The 16,952-nt window shown below is 47.0% G+C and overlaps 3 protein-coding genes and 1 long non-coding RNA gene across 8 annotated transcripts; 2 read left to right on the top strand and 2 right to left on the bottom strand.

Moving 5' to 3' along the window:
* Positions 1–71: 71 nt before the first annotated feature.
* On the bottom strand, positions 72–5,502 carry LOC6598000 (protein SMG5). 4 transcript variants are annotated; one of them, XM_026987142.1, is made up of 6 exons: positions 5,455–5,502; positions 4,805–4,994; positions 3,100–4,742; positions 1,623–3,041; positions 1,368–1,526; positions 72–1,298 (listed from the first exon to the last, which is right to left on the bottom strand). In XM_026987142.1, the coding sequence occupies exons 2-6, from the start codon at positions 4,975–4,977 to the stop codon at positions 1,057–1,059; spliced, it is 3,636 nt and encodes a 1,211-aa protein (XP_026842943.1). In that variant the 5' UTR covers positions 4,978–4,994; positions 5,455–5,502; the 3' UTR covers positions 72–1,056. The 4 variants fall into 4 exon arrangements, with proteins under 4 accessions (XP_026842943.1, XP_026842942.1, XP_026842945.1 ...); XM_026987141.1 differs by lacking the exon at positions 5,455–5,502 and adding an exon at positions 5,099–5,410; XM_026987144.1 differs by lacking the exon at positions 5,455–5,502 and adding an exon at positions 5,099–5,409 and having other exon boundaries at positions 1,623–3,038.
* Positions 5,503–8,347: 2,845 nt separating this feature from the next.
* Positions 8,348–8,864, bottom strand: LOC113565376. Its single transcript, XR_003408569.1, has 3 exons — positions 8,697–8,864; positions 8,508–8,621; positions 8,348–8,445 (listed from the first exon to the last, which is right to left on the bottom strand). It is a non-coding gene; the product is annotated as an uncharacterized LOC113565376 (long non-coding RNA).
* A 213-nt stretch (positions 8,865–9,077) lies between these two features.
* LOC6598001 (angiotensin-converting enzyme) lies at positions 9,078–16,747 on the top strand. 2 transcript variants are annotated; one of them, XM_026987146.1, is made up of 9 exons: positions 9,078–9,142; positions 10,003–10,062; positions 10,132–10,678; positions 10,740–10,894; positions 15,295–15,503; positions 15,569–16,135; positions 16,202–16,342; positions 16,411–16,583; positions 16,655–16,747. In XM_026987146.1, exons 2-9 carry the CDS (start codon positions 10,024–10,026, stop codon positions 16,669–16,671), a joined length of 1,848 nt encoding a protein of 615 aa, XP_026842947.1. In that variant the 5' UTR covers positions 9,078–9,142; positions 10,003–10,023; the 3' UTR covers positions 16,672–16,747. The 2 variants fall into 2 exon arrangements, with proteins under 2 accessions (XP_026842947.1, XP_002023226.1); XM_002023190.2 differs by lacking the exons at positions 15,295–15,503; positions 15,569–16,135; positions 16,202–16,342; positions 16,411–16,583; positions 16,655–16,747 and adding exons at positions 11,169–11,735; positions 11,802–11,942; positions 12,011–12,183; positions 12,255–12,347 and having other exon boundaries at positions 10,740–11,103.
* Positions 12,825–14,860, top strand: LOC113565405 (angiotensin-converting enzyme-like). Its single transcript, XM_026987292.1, has 4 exons — positions 12,825–12,861; positions 12,930–13,876; positions 13,935–14,495; positions 14,554–14,860. Exons 1-4 carry the CDS (start codon positions 12,838–12,840, stop codon positions 14,858–14,860), a joined length of 1,839 nt encoding a protein of 612 aa, XP_026843093.1. The 5' UTR covers positions 12,825–12,837.
* Positions 16,748–16,952: the final 205 nt, after the last annotated feature.

Raw genomic sequence — 16,952 nt, 5'->3', positions numbered from 1 at the left:
AAACGAAAGACAGACCTCAGGCATTTGGACCTTTGGCATCTGTGGTCTAAAATAACAAAGAAAGACACAACTGTGTGGGCTGGGTGCTTTATTTAATCGAACGAAATCTAACAAGCCTTCAATTTGGGAACATTTTAAGTGATGAAGAATTTTGTTTACATATTACGGGAGTCGCTTCTTCGCTAATGGGAAGTTACAAAGTGTCCGGTCCGAGAATTGAACTTCAGATGGAGCAGCATTATAATGTAAATTGTAATATAACATATGTATGTAAGTCACGCGGGTTGTGTGAAGTGTTAGGCGTGCAATGTAAATTTACTCCGAATGTGCAATTTAAAACGAAACACAACTGCATGTGGGGCGAGACAAGTTTCGCAAACGAATGATACTGAGGCGAAGATACTGGTGGACCATGCTGCGTGGTACATGAAGCAACAAACCGGTCGGAGGCGAAACAGTTCTGCCCGCTGTCATCCTTATCGTCTTCACCATTCCACTTGGACTCATCGGGATCATCTCTTTCTTGTCCGCGAACCGTCTGAGGCACTCGCCTGCTCTATGGTTAATTTTGAATTATTTTTTTTCCATTTTTTTTTGTCATTTTGTATACGTTTTCCGGTGTTTTGTTTGCCGTTTTTCCTTTTAACAGAGCCTGGTCGTCGTCATCATTGTTGCCATTGAGTCGAAAGTGAACGCTTTTTGATTGGTATTTAAGTTTTTGTTTTGTCTAAACACAACAAGCAAATTCCGCGCAATGCTTCTGCTGCTGCTGCTGCGTGGGCTGGGGCAGGGATCCTGTTCCCGCTGATGGTAACAGATTCAGTTTTGAATAGGGACACAGCCGCAACGTAGGCTGCAGCAGCGATTGCTGATTTTGATTTGCCGCGGCCCGCTGGCCACGGATTCGTTAACTTTGGAGCTCCATGTCGATTTTGTGGTTGTACAGAGAGAACACGCTCGCACCCTTTGCTTGCAGTGCACCTGATCTGCAGTTGCCTTTGCCTTTGTCTTTGCCGCCTTAGCGCCCGCTACCGATACCGCTGCGCACAGGCCCGTTCATTTTTTGTTGGCCTTGAACTTGGAGTAGAAGCTCTGAATCTGTGCGTAGCGCGCCGGTATGGAATCGAGTATACCGGTGTAGCTGAAATTCTGCTGCTGGCGATTCTTCTCATGCAGATTATCTCCCGACAAGTAAGTAACCACGTTCTTTTGCAGCTCGCTGACATGGGGATCGGCATGGTTGGCCACCAGATGGTTGCAGAACTGAGCGATCTGCAGGAAGACCGAAGCATCGCGATCTGTGGCAAGAATTACAACTCAATTAAAGCCCCTGTCCACTCAGACATCTCGCCCATCATGGCACTCACCCATCTTCCGCGAAATCTTCAGCAAAGAGAGCGGCTGGCTTTCGTTGTCGCGCTGGGCGCGCAGATGGCGGTTTCCATGCTTGAATTCCTGCTCCAGCCAACGGATGACATGTCGCACATTCTCGCTGCGCTTCTTCAAATCATCCAGCTCGTTGAGTACTGGATGGGGGGAAACACCCAAGATTAGTTAATGGCTTCGAACACTCTCCTCTACTCTACTCTAGACCACTCCACTCCACTCTCGAGTGCACTCACCTGCATTGGGTATCAGGACAATGCACTTCTTCGTCCTCACCAACGACTTGACAATGCCATTGTATTCGGTCAACGCCTTGGAATCGACCACAACGAATGGGGACATCACCACATGGGGAGGACTGTCTCGCAGCTCCTCCTCAAGTGTCTCCACTTCGTTTTGCAGCCAGAGTTTGCCCATTAGCTCGCACTTCTTGGACTTCGCCTCGGAGCGCTCCTCATCCGCTCCGGAGCTGGACTGAACATTGAGTTTCTCAATGACACTGTTGGTGGTGGTGGAGGCAGAGGTGCCCCCGGCCACTGATGTGCCAGTGGCACTGGTGATGACCGCCGCTGCCTTCTCGGCATTGCGATTCCGCAGGTAGCCCTTGCGAGGCATCTTGCGGCACTCCTCAACGGTGTCCTTCTCCTCGTTGCTCGTGTAGCTCTTGCGGACAATGCCGTTCTTGCGGTCCGAGTAGCGACGCGTCCGTCCCTCGTTCCGCTTCCGTGTGGTCTTCGGAGCAGTGCGACGCTCTCGTCGCCGATTGCCGCCACCCTTCTTCTCCTCACGCTGTTTCTTCTTCTGGTTCTCAGTGAAGCGCCGCGTCTTCACGCAGAATCTGTAGTTGAACTTCTTCTGCTTACAAATGAAGAAGCCGAAGTCGACCATTTTAAAGATGCGCAGAATGGACTCCTCTTGAGGCGTGACACGCTCCCTGATAATCGTCTCCCAGTCCAAGGTGATCTGGGTGCTCTGGAAGATGTCAAAGTTTTTGAAGGTGAAGTCCTCGCTCAGCGGAACATTGGCCCGGACATCGAACAGCTCAACAAGGGCCTCCCGTACATTGGAAGTGGTGAGGAGCTCTCGCTCAAAGTAAACCTTCCTCGTAAAGACATCGATATTGCAGTAATTCAGCAGCTTCATGATCTTGTGGACAAACTCGGGGTTCGAGTGGTAGCAGCCGATCAGTATCTCAGGATTAACGCGCAGCCAATCGAAGAGCATCTTCAGGGCTCTGATGGTCGGCTCATTGTGCAGACAGTCAATGATTATGTTCGGATTGATCTTGGTGTATTTGTTGCGATATATGAGCTTCTTCGGTGGCTCCGAGAGACTTACGGGCGGCTCATGTTCAGGTTCAGGTTTTGGCTCTGGCTCCCGACATCCCTCCGGGACATCCCTCCTCTGCTTAGGGCACTCCACTTCCACGTGTTTCACCTGCTCTTCGGCGCTCTTAAAGTTCAGCTGCAGCACTTCGAAGCTGTGCAACAACTCTTCGGAGTCTGCTTCCTGGGAATTGGGTCTGCGCTCTAGCTCGGGGTATACAAGTTTCTCCTCCTCAATGACCACATCCTCGTCGTCCAAGTCGTTGGCTATGATATCGCTGCCGCAGACTCCGCCTGCTGACCTGCGCCCTTTTTTGCTGTAAGAAGCTGCTGGGAGTGCAGAATTAGTTGGGCTAGACCAGACATATGGACAGATGTCACAACTCACCTGTCTCATAGGGATCCTCGGCGCACGGTTCCCCCGGGTCGGCAGCATCTATGTCGCTGAAGTCAGTATCGAAGTTGGAGCTGAGGTCCGTGTAGTCCTCCTCGTCGCTGTAGAAGTCCGTGTCCATGTCGCTCTCACTGTCATAGCAGGAGCTATCGTCAGACTGGGCGATCTTGCGACGACGGCGCCGCAGGCGCATGCCACGCCGCTTGCTCTTGCAGGAGAGAGGTGTCTTCAGATCGCTCTCCTTGGCCTCGTCGCTGGAGCGAGTGGAGATGGGCTCAGGGTTCTTCTCGCCGTCGCCTGTCTCCTGAGTCTTCACATCGTCCACGGAGCGCTGACTGTCGCGTGAATCGGAGCTGCAATCCTTGAGGGAGTGGGGTCGGGGAATCAGCTTCTTGTCCTTGCGCTCGCACTCACCAACGGCGGTCAGCCAGTTCTTGTACTCGTTGCGGGACTTGCGGATCAGAGTGTCGAACTCCTCGAATCGCTGCTCGTAGTCCGCCTGGAACTGCTCGTTGTCTGCTGAGCGGGCCAGAATCGTCTGCTCAATGCTGACAATGCAGGCGTCCATCAGATCGGAGCAGGCGGCCACCAGAAAGGCATGCAATGAGTATACCTTGGGCGAGTTGATCATCTTGAGCTTGGAAAGGCAGAAAAACAAGATCGAGATGATCTTGTAAATGCTCGGCTCCGGCATTCGCAGCTGCTGCGAGCAGAGAATCTTACGCAAGTCAATCAGGACACAGTGACAGAGGGCATTGAAGTCGGGAACCTCTTTGTCGAAGAAGAAGATGTCCACGATCAGATAGAATCGGGCGAAGAAGTCTTCAATGTTGAAGTCGAGCTTGTTTGGGTCCATCTGCTCCAAGTACTCGGTGTGCTTGGCGAAGAGCTTGTTGAGATTGTTCTCGCTCAGCTCGAAGGGGATGATGCAGACCAACGAGTACAGATAATGGTAAGTGGAGTCCAGATCGTAGTTCTGGCCGTAGTACAGGGTGCCCAGCTGGTTCTGCGCCATGCCGATGGCCGGGTTGAGCTTAAAGGCCTCCAAATAGTACTTGGCCACCTGTTCCTTGCTGATGCTCAGCTTGCTGTCGATGCGGAAATCAAGAAAGTAGCGATGAAGGTCGCCCAGGCTCAGCAGCGATGAGTGTATGGTGTCCAGGGCAAAGGACACGGCTTCCAGGCTCTTGTCCACGGCTTGTGTGCAGGAGTTCGACGGCTCCTTGGGCTCCCCTATCATGTCGCTGATGTAGCCATCGCTTATGATGGAGAAGTCGATGAGATACTTGAGATCCAAGTCATAGATCTCCTCCATCTTGGAGGACAGTCGTTTGTAGTTGAAGATCCCCGCGCAGAGAAAGCGCTCCAGCTTCTGCATATTCTCCTGCGCGGTGGCTGCGTCCACGCCTTGCTTGTGCCAGTTCTTCTTGACGAAAGCTATAAATTCGTAATAGCCGCGTCGCCACATTACCTCCCGGATCTTCTTTCCCACCGATTGATAATCCTTAAAGATGATTTCCTTGCACAGTTGCACCAGCAGTGAGCGCTTCTCTTCGATCTCGTGCTGGAACAGTTGCTCCACGCTTTGCACATTTTTCTTGGCTTCATCCAGCTGCTTCGAGGCAGTGTACAGGGATCTGTCCAAGGCAATCACATTACTTTCGGCTCATTTTCTGGCACTCGTACAAATCTGGATTACCTGTACAAATCCTTCACCTCCTGGCTAAGCAGGGCAGCACCGTTGCCGTTGCCGTTTCCGCAGTGCCCGTTGCTGTTGAACGCGGGCTCCAGGCAGCGGCTTCTAGTGTTTCCCGCCTCCATGGCGCACTCGCTGGAGGCATTCGAGCCGCCCGAGCTAAGTGTCGCCTCCATATCGGACGAACGAAGATCTGGGGTAGAAAAGGAATGCAAATTTTGAGTTCTGCGCACATGTGACGTGACCATAAAATACATAAAATTTCTCTACAACACTACTATACTCGCATGAGCGTACAAATGTAGGTGGTGTGGTTTGGTCTTCCAGCTGTTTCTCGAAATTCCACCGTATTCTTTTTTGCTGACGAATTGTTGTTCAAATGAAATTTCTTTTCACGTTTACGTTGTACGGCTTTGTTGTTGTTTTTAGCTTCAACTGATGACGCACACACATACACGCGCAGCTTCGTTGATGGTGTTTCATTGAATAATCAATTAAACACGGTGTTGCCTGCTTTTCTTGCGCTGCCACTCGCGTGCTTCTGCAGCTGCTGCTGCACTGGTATTTTCAATGTGGCGAAATAATCCATGCACCACCCATCTGCCATCCACTCAGGTAGTCGATAAGCTGTTTACCTGCATGATATGCATTACCTTTTATCAGTTTTAGATTGTTTTATGAGGCGCGTTTCTGCAAAATTCACGTTTTGCGTTTCTTTGTTTGGCCACCAGAAAGATACCGTCCGACCCTCAGAAATATACCGAAATATACCGTCTAATTTAAAAAATATACCGTAAATATACTGACGAATTCAAATTATATTTTACATATTCTTCGTTTTTGATCTTCCGCCAAATATTGCTAGCTATATAGCACATCTAGCCATGCCCACATAATTTTATACGATTCACGTAAAATTTTTCTATTTAACTGGTGTATTCTTAATACTTGCTTTTATTGCATTTTACGTAAAAAGAGGTTTTAGCGAAATAAGTCAAACAAAAAACAAGTAGCGAAATAGGTCAATCAAGACAAACGAAAAAGGAAATTGCTCAATTTTGATATTCCATTGAATAATGCTGACTAACTAAATTTCTCAGCAATGCCCACATAGTCTTATCCCATTGATGAATCAATTTTCTACAAGATTGGATAATTTGTAATCCTTGCCTTTATTGTATTTATTGTATAAAAAAGGTTTAAACGAAAAAGTTCAACAAAAAAAGAGTCGCTATATTGCGTGTAAGCCGTAGTATAGGCCTTGGTATACTCTATTTTGTTAATTTTATATGAAAGTATAAATATTGATATGAAGATAAAACGTAACTAATAAAGACCTTTTCTCAAATTGATATTTTTTAGACATATTCATGTATATGATGAGTGTTTTGTATACATAACTCGATCCTGATACCTATTCTTGGCCTCTGCAAGAAGACAATAAGCTTTGAAATTTAGTTGAACTATGGAAAATAACATTAAATAATATTGAATAATATTAAAATATATTGAAAATAAATTGTTTTTGCCTGGGATGACAAAAATATTCACAATTCTATAACATCCATTTACCCCAGGGTATGTGTGCATGGAATGGGACTCATTGTTGTGAACCGGTATTACAGATTCTAGCCATGCCCACATAATTTTATACGATTTATGAATAATTTTTCTATTTAAGTGGTGTAATCTTAATACTTGCTTTTATTGCATTTTGCGTAAAAAGAGGTTTTAGCGAAAAGAGAGCTAGTCCCAAAAAAAGAGAGAAACGCCAAACGATACTTCTTATGACAGAAAGTTAACGTTCAGACAGATGTTGCATGATGCATGATGCTCTAAAACACTATTTTTATTCTTCTTCGCTTAAAGTTTAGGTGAGCCCAAAACATATAAAACATGCAGTGTGATCGAGTACACCAACAATTATACATATTTATTGGGTCTGCGTGTTTTTAACCTATACTCGGCATTGAGGTGTGGTGGAATACGTTTCAGGCGAAAACGTGCAGATTCTTGCTTGAACGTGTTTATGGCGTCATGCATAGGTAGTGTTGATAAACGCATTTATTACTTGACGATGGCATATTGTAGGTTTATGGGCGCGATTTTCAAATGTTAGTTTTTGTTAATTGAAGAACAAAAATAACTATTTCAGCACAAAGGAAAAATTACTATAGCTTGTCGGACCTTGCGGTTACTCTTAAGTGAAAGGGTCCATAGACAGAGTGATCAATTGTTGATTGTCGGCCGTTTTAAGTGACAGACGTGTGTGGGGAACAAAATTATATATTTCAGTTGCTCGAAAATTTTTAGTGATCCGGTTTCGACGTTCAAGTCAGTGAGGGTAAGTCCGAGGATAGAAAGGAAAAAGAGAGAAGGAGTGCGTGGTTGAGAATGCTCCGAGTGATATATTAAGTTCATAGTTGAATGTCAGCCGCTAGATTTAAATATATATACATATATACCCATTTGACATGTGGAAAACGCCAGAAATAGCCGGAAAATAACTAAATTGGCAACACCGCCCCGATTTTGAAGAAGGAGGTTCGAATACAGTCCCAGCACCGCCCACTCAACGCCAGCAAAATAAATTAAAAAATCGAGCACAATATATTTTTCTGGCTCACACTGCCTTCTTTTCTCCTATATTTTGTAGATATATGTACATATGTATGTATACTGACTGAGCACGGGTTATTGTAGTGGAGCGGCAGTAGTGGTATTGTATTGTTTGCAAGTGTGGACACTAGTATTATCTAAGCTGAGGGTTATAGCTATAACCATAGCTATAGGCTATAGCTCACATCAGATAATCCGGGTTTGTTTGATCGATCAAGCTTGTTTGTTTTTATATATAGTATATGTAATATCGTGGTCCAATTTGAACCACATCTTTGTGAGTTAAGCACAAACATGTACATACATAATCGTATGTAATTACAAAAATGAGTACATAACCAACATTTTTTGAAAAAATATTTTTTGGTAAGCTAAAGCGAAAGTATGTATGTACATATGTTGGTTGTATCTGTTAGTTTTTTTGTATAAAGATCGGCGCGAGACTTATTGCAAGGGCTGACCGAAAATCTAAGAAGACAGCCAGAGTGGATGATAGAAGGAGAGCGTCAGAGCAGAGTATCTCATGGCTGCTGCTAAGCCGAGCACGAGCAATAGATAAAGAGACAGAGCGCGAGAGAACAACTATAGGATGGTTGGATGCTATAGGCAATAGCTGCGGAAACGAAACGAAGAAGGCTAGATAGAAAGAACGGCCGCTGCCGTGCGTAAGCATACATATGCGGTTAACAGTGCGGTTCATCTACAGGGGGCAGTGCAAATAGCGAATAATTAAAGAGATTTACGTTGGACTGCGCGACTATGATTTAGGCTGGGAAACCCGGCAACATCAACATTATTGACACATCGATCGAGGCAGCTTTATGATATATGAATGTACATATATGTATGTCCGATCCACCCGATTCCGAAAAATGATCTGGAAGATGTGGGCAGCTTTTAACTCAGGCGACAGTGTGCGCAGAGTGTTGAATGCTTCTTTAGCCCAGGTCCGCTTTCAGCTCCTCTTTCAGCTATTTGTATGTAGTGTGCTCGAGCCTTACGGTTTATCGACCCTTCTGAAGGCACTATAAAACAAAGTTGTCTTCTAAATTGCATGGCAAGCATACATCACTGTCGAATGCATTACCTGGAGCAAGCGCTGCAGTCAAACCCCGCTGTGACATGTTGCACGAAGTAATCCCCTGCGTCAACAGATAAGTGAAATATGGAAAGTACATTTACCACGCCCAGGTAGTTATCCCTATCTCCACGCCAAAGAGCCAAAAATGATTTAGAGTTATTTTTTTTATATTCTGTTAAATTTAAAAATTATCACCTTGTGTTTGCATCTCTCTGCTTTAATCCTCCTTCGGTATTTGCTAATTAGGGAGCCAGCGAAGAAATGTGCCAGGCATATTAATGAGCCCCGGGGCGGCTGAGACTGGGGCTGAGCTCCGTATCTCCCCAGAGCCTCGGGCTTGGGTGCGCTGCGCTCCCATTTAGAATAAGTAATGCTCGCATATATCTATCTATCTTTATGTTTCTCTCCGAGACGGCCAGTCGGTTGATTAGCTCCGGTCACGTCGTTCGTTCCGCGTCGCGATGCGCTGCGATCGGCTGGCTCAGGCTTATAATGGTTCGGTCGGCCGATTCAGATTGCCGCTCGTGGCTATAAAACCCACGCAATGTCATCCAAACATTTTCATTTTCAGTTCGTTTGCGGGCCGGTGAAGTTCTTTCTGTTCGGCGGAACTCGTTTGGCACATCACACACGCTCAGAACGTAAGTTTCTCTTTTTGATTGAGCATTCGCCTTGCAATTAGCGAGCAAAACAATTGACGTTAATTGAATTACGATCGCAATTGTTGGTTATAATCAATTTAGTGATCGTGATGTAATTACTTGTTCAAGTTATTGCTTCGTTTGACGGCTTCAATATCAATACGGTTATCTACTATAAATTCCACTTTCCACTATAATCCAACTCCAATCTTATCTGGATCAGCCAATACACAGCTCGGACAATATTTACTAAAAGTCATTGGTACGGTCGGTCATAAATTCTCTTGAATATCTCACATTTGCGGTAGTAAGCCCCCTTATCTGGGATATTTACGATCTTTTTATCGGTTCTTGTGTGTCGGTTTATTGGCTTTTCCTGCAGGATTGGTAGTTTCTACTTCTATAGGTTACTCTACTTTAGAGCGGAAAATTGCTCACCGAGTAGCTAATGATATGGCTGTGAAGCACAACTAATTGGAATAAATCAGAGTTTGACAGGTTTATTTTAGAACTTCACCGCAAATTGCTTCCATAATTGCACAATCTTTTTTTTTCGTTTGTCGGGCGTAAATTGATTTTGTAAGTTCGAGTACGAGTACAAGTGAAACTAATCAACAGCCTATAAATGACGATTTGCTATCGCGGTGATATTTCAAGTGCCATTGCGAATCTGTTGTTGCTGCAAAATCCACTCAGTAAATATTATAGAGAGAATATAGAGAGCGAGATGACCCCAGAGACACTTTAATTAATTACGAGGAAAGACAGTGCCTCTCAGACACTCTCTGAATGGCACAACATCCCATCAAAATGGAATCGATTATAATCTAAACTAAAAAATGTTGACTTAATTTCTGTAGGCGAGCGCTTTGGAGAACAATATGAGAGTGTTTCTCGTAGCCCTGCTGGCTACGTTGGCGGTGAGTCTGAAAACCACATCTTGACAAATAGGTTCCATATCTAAATTGTGGTAAACATTCTCTGACTAGCTCGCGCAAGCCCTGGTGAAGGAGGAGATTCAAGCCAAAGAGTATTTGGAGAATCTGAACAAGGAGCTGGCCAAGCGCACCAACGTGGAGACAGAGGCTTCCTGGGCGTATGCTTCGAACATCAACGATGAGAACGAAAAGAAAAAGAACGAGATCTCTGCTGAGTTGGCAAAATTCATGAAGGAGGTGTCAAGCGATATACAGAAATTCCAGTGGCGCAGTTACCAGTCGGAGGATATCAAGAGACAATTCAAGGCTCTGTCTAAGCTCGGATATGCCGCCCTGCCCGAGGCGGAGTATACCGATTTCTTGGAAACCATATCCGCCATGGAATCGAACTTTGCCAAAGTGAAGGTCTGCGACTACAAGGACAAGTCGAAATGTGATCTGGCCCTGGAGCCAGAGATAGAAGAGATCATCAGCAAGAGCCGGGACCACGAGGAGCTCAAGTACTACTGGCGCGAGTTCTACGACAAGGCAGGCACGGCCGTGCGCTCCAATTTCGAGCGCTATGTGGAGCTGAACACCAAGGCTGCCAAACTGAACAGTATGTTGCGACTGGCTGGAGACTTCTCTGAAATCATTTTCACACTTCTCCCTTCTGTCAGATTTCACCTCTGGCGCTGAGCTCTGGCTGGATGAGTACGAGGACGACACCTTCGAACAGCAGTTGGATAACATCTTCGCCGAAATCCGCCCGCTCTACGAACAGATCCATGGCTATGTGCGCTACCGCCTGAGGAAGTATTACGGCAACGAGGTGGTCTCTGAGAACGGACCCATTCCCATGCATCTTCTTGGCAACATGTGGGCGCAGCAATGGTCTGAGATCGCGGACATTGTTTCTCCCTTCCCCGAGAAGCCACTGGTGGATGTTACCGAAGAAATGGAGAAACAAGGATATACCCCCCTCAAGATGTTCCAAATGGGCGATGACTTTTTCACCTCGATGAACCTCACCAAATTGCCGAAGTAAGATTGAAGATTGCTATAATTCTATGTTGAACCTGGATCCAAATCTATTTGATCTACAATAGGGATTTCTGGGACAAGTCTATCATCGAGAAGCCTACGGATGGTCGCGACTTGATATGCCATGCCAGCGCCTGGGACTTTTACCTTCAGGACGATGTCCGCATCAAGCAGTGCACCCGCGTCACCCAGGATCAACTTTTCACAGTCCACCACGAGCTGGGACATATTCAGTATTTCCTTCAGTATCAGCACCTACCCTTTGTCTATCGGACCGGGGCTAATCCTGGCTTCCATGAAGCCGTTGGGGATGTGCTCTCCCTGTCCGTGTCCACGCCCAAGCATCTGGAGAAGATCGGCCTGCTGTCGAACTATGTTCGCGATGACGAGGCCCGGATCAACCAGCTCTTCCTCACGGCTCTGGACAAGATCGTGTTCCTTCCGTTTGCTTTCACCATGGACAAGTACCGATGGGCGCTGTTCCGCGGGGAGGTCGAGAAGGCAAATTGGAACTGTGAGTTCTGGAAGCTGCGTGAGCAGTACTCCGGCATCGAGCCTCCGGTTGTGCGTAGCGAGAAAGACTTCGACCCCCCCGCCAAATATCATGTCTCAGCGGATGTCGAGTATCTGAGGTTTGTTGGGTCATTTCTCGATGATGATGAGCTTCATGTGTGACGTGATTTGGTGGTTTTTCGCAGGTACCTGGTCTCCTTCATCATCCAGTTCCAGTTCTACAAGTCCGCCTGCATTAAGGCTGGTCAATACGATACCAACAATGCGGAGCTGCCCCTTGACAACTGTGATATCTACGGCAGTGCAGCAGCAGGCGAAGCCTTCCAGTAAGGATTGCTCTCAAATAAGTTACATTGTTTTCTAATCCATGGGGATCCTTTTGTCCACTCCACAGTAACATGCTCTCTATGGGTGCCTCCAAGCCCTGGCCCGATGCACTGGAGGCCTTCAACGGGGAGCGCATCATGAGTGGCAAGGCCATTGCCGAATACTTCGAACCCCTTCGCGTCTGGCTGGAGGCGGAGAACATCAAGAACAGTGTTCACATCGGCTGGACCGCTTCAGATAGTAAGTTATATACTCCCGATCCACTATTGAACTCTCGAATAATCCATTACTTTTCTCCCCCTTTACTTCAGAGTGTGTGGCCTCTTAATTAAAATACCTTCTGTTCTCTCACAGTTCATTGCTCAATAAAGTTTATAATTGCCTTACCAGTTTTAAATTATTTATACGAACGAGTTTTTATGAGCTTCTACATTCAAATGTTTGTATACCCTCGTAACACAGAGAGTACACGTCGAATTGGTAGGTATGCTTTTTGCGTAAAATCTAATTCTCATTCTAGTACAAGCGTATCTAATACAAGGATGGATTGGCTTCGTTGGTCGAAAACACTCAAGCTAAGTTAGTTTATTCCTCGTACACATCTCGCCTCAGTCAGCCAAAAGCTGAGCACAGGGAACACTGGCACAGTGTCATACCCGCTCCGTGCTCCACTTGATTATAATTAAAAATTGGCTACTGGGTGCTCAGCCAATAGTCGACTGGGCTTCTGGCCATGGCCTCTGTCGTCGGCCTCCGTTGGTTAGTTGGTATCGAGAGCTGCGCCGGCGCAGAACGTCTGAAAAAGTTTGCGAAGGTTGGATATTGTGCCGGGAATTTAAATGAACCACGACTGAGTTGCGAAAGTAAATTTGTACGAGTAGAAAGTGTGGGACTATGGGGATGTTGTTGGTGGTTTTGGTGAGTCCAAGCGCCGTTGAAGTGTTGCCCAAAGGAGATGATTTCAACATGACATCCCTTCCATTCAGATCTTTGTAGGCTTTGTCCTGCCTAGTTCCTCGACCGACTCTACTTTGACTACCTTCCTCGTAGAGGCCAACCAACAACTGGCCGGCATCTATGATCAGGTGGTCTTGGCCCAGTTGCAGAATGAGTTACGTGGATCCAACGATGTTGTAGCTCTCCTCGAGATGGAAATAGCGGACGAAAAGCTGCTGAACTACCTAAAATCTCTGATGCCTCATCTGGCAAAGTTCAAGCGTTTGAAGTTGGGGGATGCCAGCCAGAAGAGGCAGCTGGAGAGGATACCGAGGCTGGGCTACAATGCCTTGGATGGCATGGAGCTCGCTCAAGTTTATGCGCTCGCCTCCAACATGAGCGACAGCTACCGCAACGTCCTACTATGCGCTTATAAGCAGCCAGGGAATTGCACTTTGCGGCTAATACCAGAGGTTCAGGCAATAGTCCAGGAGAGCCGTGACCTGGATGAGATCGAGTACTACTGGTATGAGTGGCGAAAGCAGACTGGACTGGCCACTCGGGATCAGTTTGTGGCCTTCATGGAGTTGTATAAGAAGACCGCCCAACTTAATGGATATCCGCGGGCCCAAGATTATTGGTTCCTATCGCTGGAGATGGGCGGAGCGCAGACCATGTCATTGCTGGATCGGCTGATGGCTGGACTGAGGCCGTTGTTCCTTCAGTTCCACGCTCATGTTAGGGGTTCCTTGAGAAAGATGCACGGAGAACGGTTGGTGCCCCGGGGCAGACCGTATCCACAGCATCTGGCCGAGGTCTTCATAGGAAACGCCTTTAGACGGGTTCGTGCCGAGTGGTATGTGGACTTACCATCGCCCCTGGCGGGGCTGGCAAATATCACCCAAGACCTCCATCGTCGCGGGTTGAGCACTACGCAGAGAGTGTTCTGGAATGTGGCCGAGTACTTTAGGGGACTTGGTCTGCCATTGCTGGAAAGGTAATTCCGATAAAACAGATATTCTCCAGCAAGGAATTTTCAAAGTGATCTCTTCCAGCTCCCTTTGGACAAATGCTCAGGTCGTGGCTGCTGATGATGACGACCGTTGCTGGCACAAGGTCTGGCGGTATTACACCCTTCCCATAACCAACTTCACCTACTGTCCCCTAAATGACGAGGAGCGTTTCCTCAATATGTTTGAGGCCCAGAGTGATCTTTATTACAACCGAGCTGCCTCCGGCCAGCCAACCCTGTTGCGCGATGAACCCTTTCCCAGCTTCGGCGATGCCATTGGCAAGTGCTTCTCCCTGGCGGCCACCTCTCCACGCTACCTTCAGAAGTTGGGCTTGCTGCAGGAGGGAAAGTGGCTCGAGTTGCCCGCTCGACTGAACCGCTTGTATGTGCACGGTCTGCGTGTGGTCTTCCTGCTGCCCGTCTTCTATGTCCTCGATCGCTATCGTGTGGAGGTCCTAAGTGGACACATCCGAGCGGACGACAACGAGGCCTACTGGCGACTGACGGAACATTACACGGGAGCGGCAGCCCCTCGGAAACGCAGTAACGAACAGTTTGACGTCCCAGCCAAGTTGCTTATGGAGGTGGATGACCAGTATGCCAGGTTGAAAGCCTATGTGGAGAATCTCCTAGCAAATGTCTTGATCAATTATCCCTTTCAGCAACATCCTGAGCACCGTTCTACAGTTTCAGCTGCTCAAGCATTACTGCACAACGACGCTTCAGTTCGGAAAGGATAACCCTAGGAAAGCTTTGGATCTCTGCGATCTTTCCGACCAGCGTCAGATCGGTGCCAGTCTACAGCGTGCCATGGCACTAGGCTCATCCGTGCCCTACAGCGACGTCCTGCAGGAGTTGGTGGGTGAGCCGGAGATCAATATTGATGGGTTGTTGGCCTACTTCAAGCCCCTACACGATTGGTTGGTGCAGCAGAATCAGCTACAAAATCTGGATGTGGGTTGGGCATAGAATACATAGTATTAAAAGAAAAAATGAATTTTTTGTTTCTGAAATCCCATAAGGTTACAAAAATCAGAGTGAAACCATCGAAAATTGGGGCGTTGACTGTCAAGAGTAATGTGTTGTTGAGCCTTTGTATACGCATATCTCGGGAAAATGTTTCACTTTTGGGGAAATAGGTCCTTCCCCATACTATTCTAGGGCTAGACGGTAATTGGGAAATATAGTTTATATCAGTATTTTGGTGCCCTTCTCCTACCTGGAAGTAGGGAACAGGATGTTTTTTTTACCTACTATTGAATCTTTTTCGTTTACAACGCTTCTGTTTAACAGCATTTTTATTTTTCGATGAAGATAATGAGTGGTTGGGAATTTCCAACTCAGCCTGAAAGTATGCTTATTATTGAATAATAGAATTCATGTTAAAATCATATGGAAATGTGGTCTCTGAGAACGGACCCATTCCCATGCATCTTCTTGGCAACATGTGGGCGCAGCAATGGTCTGAGATCGCGGACATTGTTTCTCCCTTCCCCGAGAAGCCACTGGTGGATGTTACCGAAGAAATGGAGAAACAAGGATATACCCCCCTCAAGATGTTCCAAATGGGCGATGACTTTTTCACCTCGATGAACCTCACCAAATTGCCGAAGTAAGATTGAAGATTGCTATAATTCTATGTTGAACCTGGATCCAAATCTATTTGATCTACAATAGGGATTTCTGGGACAAGTCTATCATCGAGAAGCCTACGGATGGTCGCGACTTGATATGCCATGCCAGCGCCTGGGACTTTTACCTTCAGGACGATGTCCGCATCAAGCAGTGCACCCGCGTCACCCAGGATCAACTTTTCACAGTCCACCACGAGCTGGGACATATTCAGTATTTCCTTCAGTATCAGCACCTACCCTTTGTCTATCGGACCGGGGCTAATCCTGGCTTCCATGAAGCCGTTGGGGATGTGCTCTCCCTGTCCGTGTCCACGCCCAAGCATCTGGAGAAGATCGGCCTGCTGTCGAACTATGTTCGCGATGACGAGGCCCGGATCAACCAGCTCTTCCTCACGGCTCTGGACAAGATCGTGTTCCTTCCGTTTGCTTTCACCATGGACAAGTACCGATGGGCGCTGTTCCGCGGGGAGGTCGAGAAGGCAAATTGGAACTGTGAGTTCTGGAAGCTGCGTGAGCAGTACTCCGGCATCGAGCCTCCGGTTGTGCGTAGCGAGAAAGACTTCGACCCCCCCGCCAAATATCATGTCTCAGCGGATGTCGAGTATCTGAGGTTTGTTGGGTCATTTCTCGATGATGATGAGCTTCATGTGTGACGTGATTTGGTGGTTTTTCGCAGGTACCTGGTCTCCTTCATCATCCAGTTCCAGTTCTACAAGTCCGCCTGCATTAAGGCTGGTCAATACGATACCAACAATGCGGAGCTGCCCCTTGACAACTGTGATATCTACGGCAGTGCAGCAGCAGGCGAAGCCTTCCAGTAAGGATTGCTCTCAAATAAGTTACATTGTTTTCTAATCCATGGGGATCCTTTTGTCCACTCCACAGTAACATGCTCTCTATGGGTGCCTCCAAGCCCTGGCCCGATGCACTGGAGGCCTTCAACGGGGAGCGCATCATGAGTGGCAAGGCCATTGCCGAATACTTCGAACCCCTTCGCGTCTGGCTGGAGGCGGAGAACATCAAGAACAGTGTTCACATCGGCTGGACCGCTTCAGATAGTAAGTTATATACTCCCGATCCACTATTGAACTCTCGAATAATCCATTACTTTTCTCCCCCTTTACTTCAGAGTGTGTGGCCTCTTAATTAAAATACCTTCTGTTCTCTCACAGTTCATTGCTCAATAAAGTTTATAATTGCCTTACCAGTTTTAAATTATTTATACGAACGAGTTTTTATGAGCTTCTACATTCAAATGTTTGTATACCCTCGTAACACAGAGAGTACACGTCGAATTGGTAGGTATGCTTTTTGCGTAAAATCTAATTCTCATTCTAGTACAAGCGTATCTAATACAAGGATGGATTGGCTTCGTTGGTCGAAAACACTCAAGCTAAGTTAGTTTATTCCTCGTACACATCTCGCCT

The sequence above is a fragment of the Drosophila persimilis genome, unplaced genomic scaffold, assembly GCF_003286085.1.
Source record: "Drosophila persimilis strain 14011-0111.01,24,50 unplaced genomic scaffold, DperRS2 tig00000124-arrow-pilon, whole genome shotgun sequence".
Taxonomy (NCBI): domain Eukaryota; kingdom Metazoa; phylum Arthropoda; class Insecta; order Diptera; family Drosophilidae; genus Drosophila; species Drosophila persimilis.
Note: the sequence above shows the minus strand (reverse complement) of the source record. Positions and strands in the feature narration are given on the sequence as shown.